This window comes from Sorghum bicolor, chromosome 7 (genome assembly GCF_000003195.3).
Source record: "Sorghum bicolor cultivar BTx623 chromosome 7, Sorghum_bicolor_NCBIv3, whole genome shotgun sequence".
Taxonomy (NCBI): Eukaryota; Viridiplantae; Streptophyta; class Magnoliopsida; order Poales; family Poaceae; genus Sorghum; species Sorghum bicolor.
In genome coordinates this window covers 63,081,555-63,084,760 of record NC_012876.2, presented here as the reverse complement: position 1 = coordinate 63,084,760, position 3,206 = coordinate 63,081,555, and the positions used below count along the sequence as shown (strand labels likewise).

Below are 3,206 nucleotides of genomic sequence, written 5' to 3'. Positions count from 1 at the left end.
ATGCAATTATACACAATAAAAAAACTTTTTAAGATGTCTACTATAACCGTCTAAACCTCACACAGAAGGGGAGGCACCTTTGATTTGTCATGAAAATAGAATGCTTCTGATTTGTGAGAGAAACTAGAAGAAGGGCGCCTCACATCTTTGCCTGCTTTGAGATCCATGAGAGTCGAATGTGAGACGCTCATGATTATAGCACTTTCTTTCCCCTCTAACAAGAATCCACAACTTGAAACTCTAATAGTCACTTTTTGATGAAAAAGTCCCATTATTAAGTCTAGGATTTTTTTTTCCTTTGCGTGTACGTATTAAGTTCAGGATTTGTATTATACCAGTTGTATGTATATCTTTTTATTTTGCCCTGAGCCTTTAACATGAGCAAAAGTCTATGGTTGTAGTAAAGCCGGGCCCACAGAAAAGGCGATCAAAGCGGTTTATCTGCCCCCCTCCTCTAGCCTCTCTCTCTCTCTCTATCTATCTGGACAACAAGTATTTAACAGCCTCGGCGGCTTGGCGCTACCGCCTTGCATTCTTCGCGTTGTCCGCTCGCCCCTCCCTCGTTTCACCTCCTCCCTCGCACCCACCCACCGCCGCACCGCCGCACCGCTCGTGATCTCCCGCGCGCCTACCTGCGGCCGGAGAGATGAGCTCCACGGCGGCCGACGTCCTCCCGGCGCTGCCGCCGATCAGGACGACCACGGCGCCGGCGCCCGCCTGCTCGTCGGCGGCCTCGTCGTCGACGGCGCTGGCGCCGGACACGGAGTCCGTAGCCTTGCCTGCGGCGGAGAAGCAGCAGCAGATGGAGGTGGAGGTGGAGGCCAGCTCGGAGGCCCAGGAGCAGGAGGCTGAGGCGGAGGCGGAGCCCACGACGCCGACGTCGGAGGGGACCCGGCTGCGGCCGCTGGCCGAGTGCCCCCCGGCGCCGCGGAAGCCGGCATGGGCGCCTCCGCCGCCTTCGACGCCCGCCAAGCGCAAGTTACCGTCGTCCGCGGCGCCGTCGCCGCGCCGGGCCTTCTTCCCCGTCGTGCGCGACCTCACCACCGTGTTCCGCGCCCTGCCGCCCAAGAAGCGGATCCGCGCGGGCTGACGGCCGGACGCGGGCCCGATCCGCGCCGCCGCGGCTCAGGTGGCCGCCAATTGGGGTCCTAAGGCACCTGGCGTACGTGCAGGACGGTGCACCAGCATCCACTCCTGTGCAGCGGTCGCGGATCTGGGTGTCCTCCGCCAGGGACGACGACCACCACGGCGTCTCGTCCACCGCTCCGCCGACCTCTTCTCCTCTTCACCGCCTCCGCCGAAAGCCGGCCGCGTGCCGTGCCCGTAGTGCACCTGCACCTCGATCGTCCTTGGAGCTGGAGGAGGACGACCATGATTGCAAAAGAGCTTGGTGTTGTTGCTCATGGACTCTTGGAGTTCTTGCACTCCTTGGCTTCTCCTTCCGACCACTCCCCCTCTGTTCTAATCATGGTTTGCAAGGCCATGACATGGTACAAAGCTCTCGTACAGTGTGTTCGGTTTATTATTTTTTTTCCTCTGCTTTTTTAGTGGGGTTGCGTTGAGTAGAAACTGTAGAATTGGAAAAAGGCTGTTTATTTATAGGGGTTAATGAATCGGAAAAAAAATTGGAAAGTCTGTAAGAGGGAGAATTCCCAGAGATCTGTTCATTATATTCGTTATATAAACTATAGTTTACAGTTTGCCAAAATCATTAGCTTTCTCCTAAAGAAAAAAGATCATGGGCTCCGCTCAGTTCAGTTCAGTTGTTCTGCTGGTGTGTACTTGTGTTTTTGCTTTACGATGGCCTTGGTTGCCGTGCCAATTGCAGCGTAAAAGCTCGTCCGTCCGTCTGTCGCAAGAACAAAGAGCTCAAAGATGGGAGAAACAAACAAGCTAAGGGCATCCTGCACATGAAGATAAGGCGAATCAAGCATGAAGATGTGCTAGTTTCTACTGAATTCGATCTGGTATAGTTAAAGTTTCCTAACCCGGATGAGCATTGTGATGCTTGGTGTGGGGAACTATAGGGATTGGATCTTCAGAATTTGTTGGGCTGCTTGCTGTGGATGGATCCATGGAGGATTGGACACAGGACCGTACCTGAGCATGGAAGGAAGGTGGGGGATGGATGGGAAGCGTGGGCAGGCTGGGGGGATGTACTTTGTGCTCTTTTGTCCCGGCACTACACTGCACTGCACTTGGTGTGGGAGAGGAGAATCTTCCATTCATGAGAGCAGCATGCATGGGGATGGCCAATGGCATTGCCATGGTTTTGTGTGTGTGTGTGTGTGTGGGAGAGCAGTAGTTTCTTTTTGATGTCTCTGGACCTGGAGGCTGCTAGATGGCTGGGTATGCCTCTGTGTCTGAGGCCAGTCCTTATTTATCTCTGTAAATTTCCTGTCATCCTATCCTACATGCCTTACATTCCTCCTCCTGGTTGCCTGGTTGTCTGGTAAAAAAATAAAAAAAAAATCGAGTTGCAACAGGTTTGTTTGTTTGTTTGTTGTTAAGTTCAGTTCAGTTGACAAATGACAGTGGCAGGCACAGATGGGATGGGGGACTACTGCGGCGAAGAAGCTGCTTGTGATTGTAGTACATGTGCAGAGCAAGCAGCCTCACAACAGTCACATGCAGGCATGTGGTGGAAGTTTTTTTTTTTTTTTTTTTGACAAATGGTGGAAGCTATTGGGTGGATGTGGATCCATCCATGGTGATTGCCTGATTGCTGGCGATGGAAGAAGCTGTGATGTGCATGCATGCTGAGGGCCAAGTGGGGGAGAGAGGATCCAAGAGACAAACAAGGGGAAGAAGCTGCAGACACTTTCTTCCTTCTAGCGCTTTCACATGGGCTGTTGCATCAGACGCATGCAGCAGCTTTGCTCTTGGCCTCTCTCTGCCTATGCTGCCCTATGGAACAGCAGAGGTCTCTCATCAGCGAGCCCCAGCAGCCCCTAGTTGTTTTAGGAAAGCCATCATGAGATGGGACTTGGGAGACCCGGTGTTGCCTCCTATGCAGTGAGGTGCAGGGGCACGGACAGAGCTTGGAGAGGCTACTAGCTTGAGGTGCATTTGGCTATAAATTTTTTTTGAAGCCGCTAAATTTGGTGCACATCATCTGCAGGGCGCCAGGGTGCTGACTCTACAATTTCCTCCTACGCAGCTTGGACAAGGAAAAATATATTTTTTTCCCTTGTAAAACTATATAT

At 52.6% G+C, this 3,206-nt stretch overlaps 1 protein-coding gene across 1 annotated transcript; it reads left to right on the top strand.

Moving 5' to 3' along the window:
- Positions 481–1,711, top strand: LOC8063991 (predicted GPI-anchored protein 58). Its single transcript, XM_002445794.2, has one exon. The coding sequence runs from the start codon at positions 647–649 to the stop codon at positions 1,088–1,090; it is 444 nt and encodes a 147-aa protein (XP_002445839.1). The 5' UTR covers positions 481–646; the 3' UTR covers positions 1,091–1,711.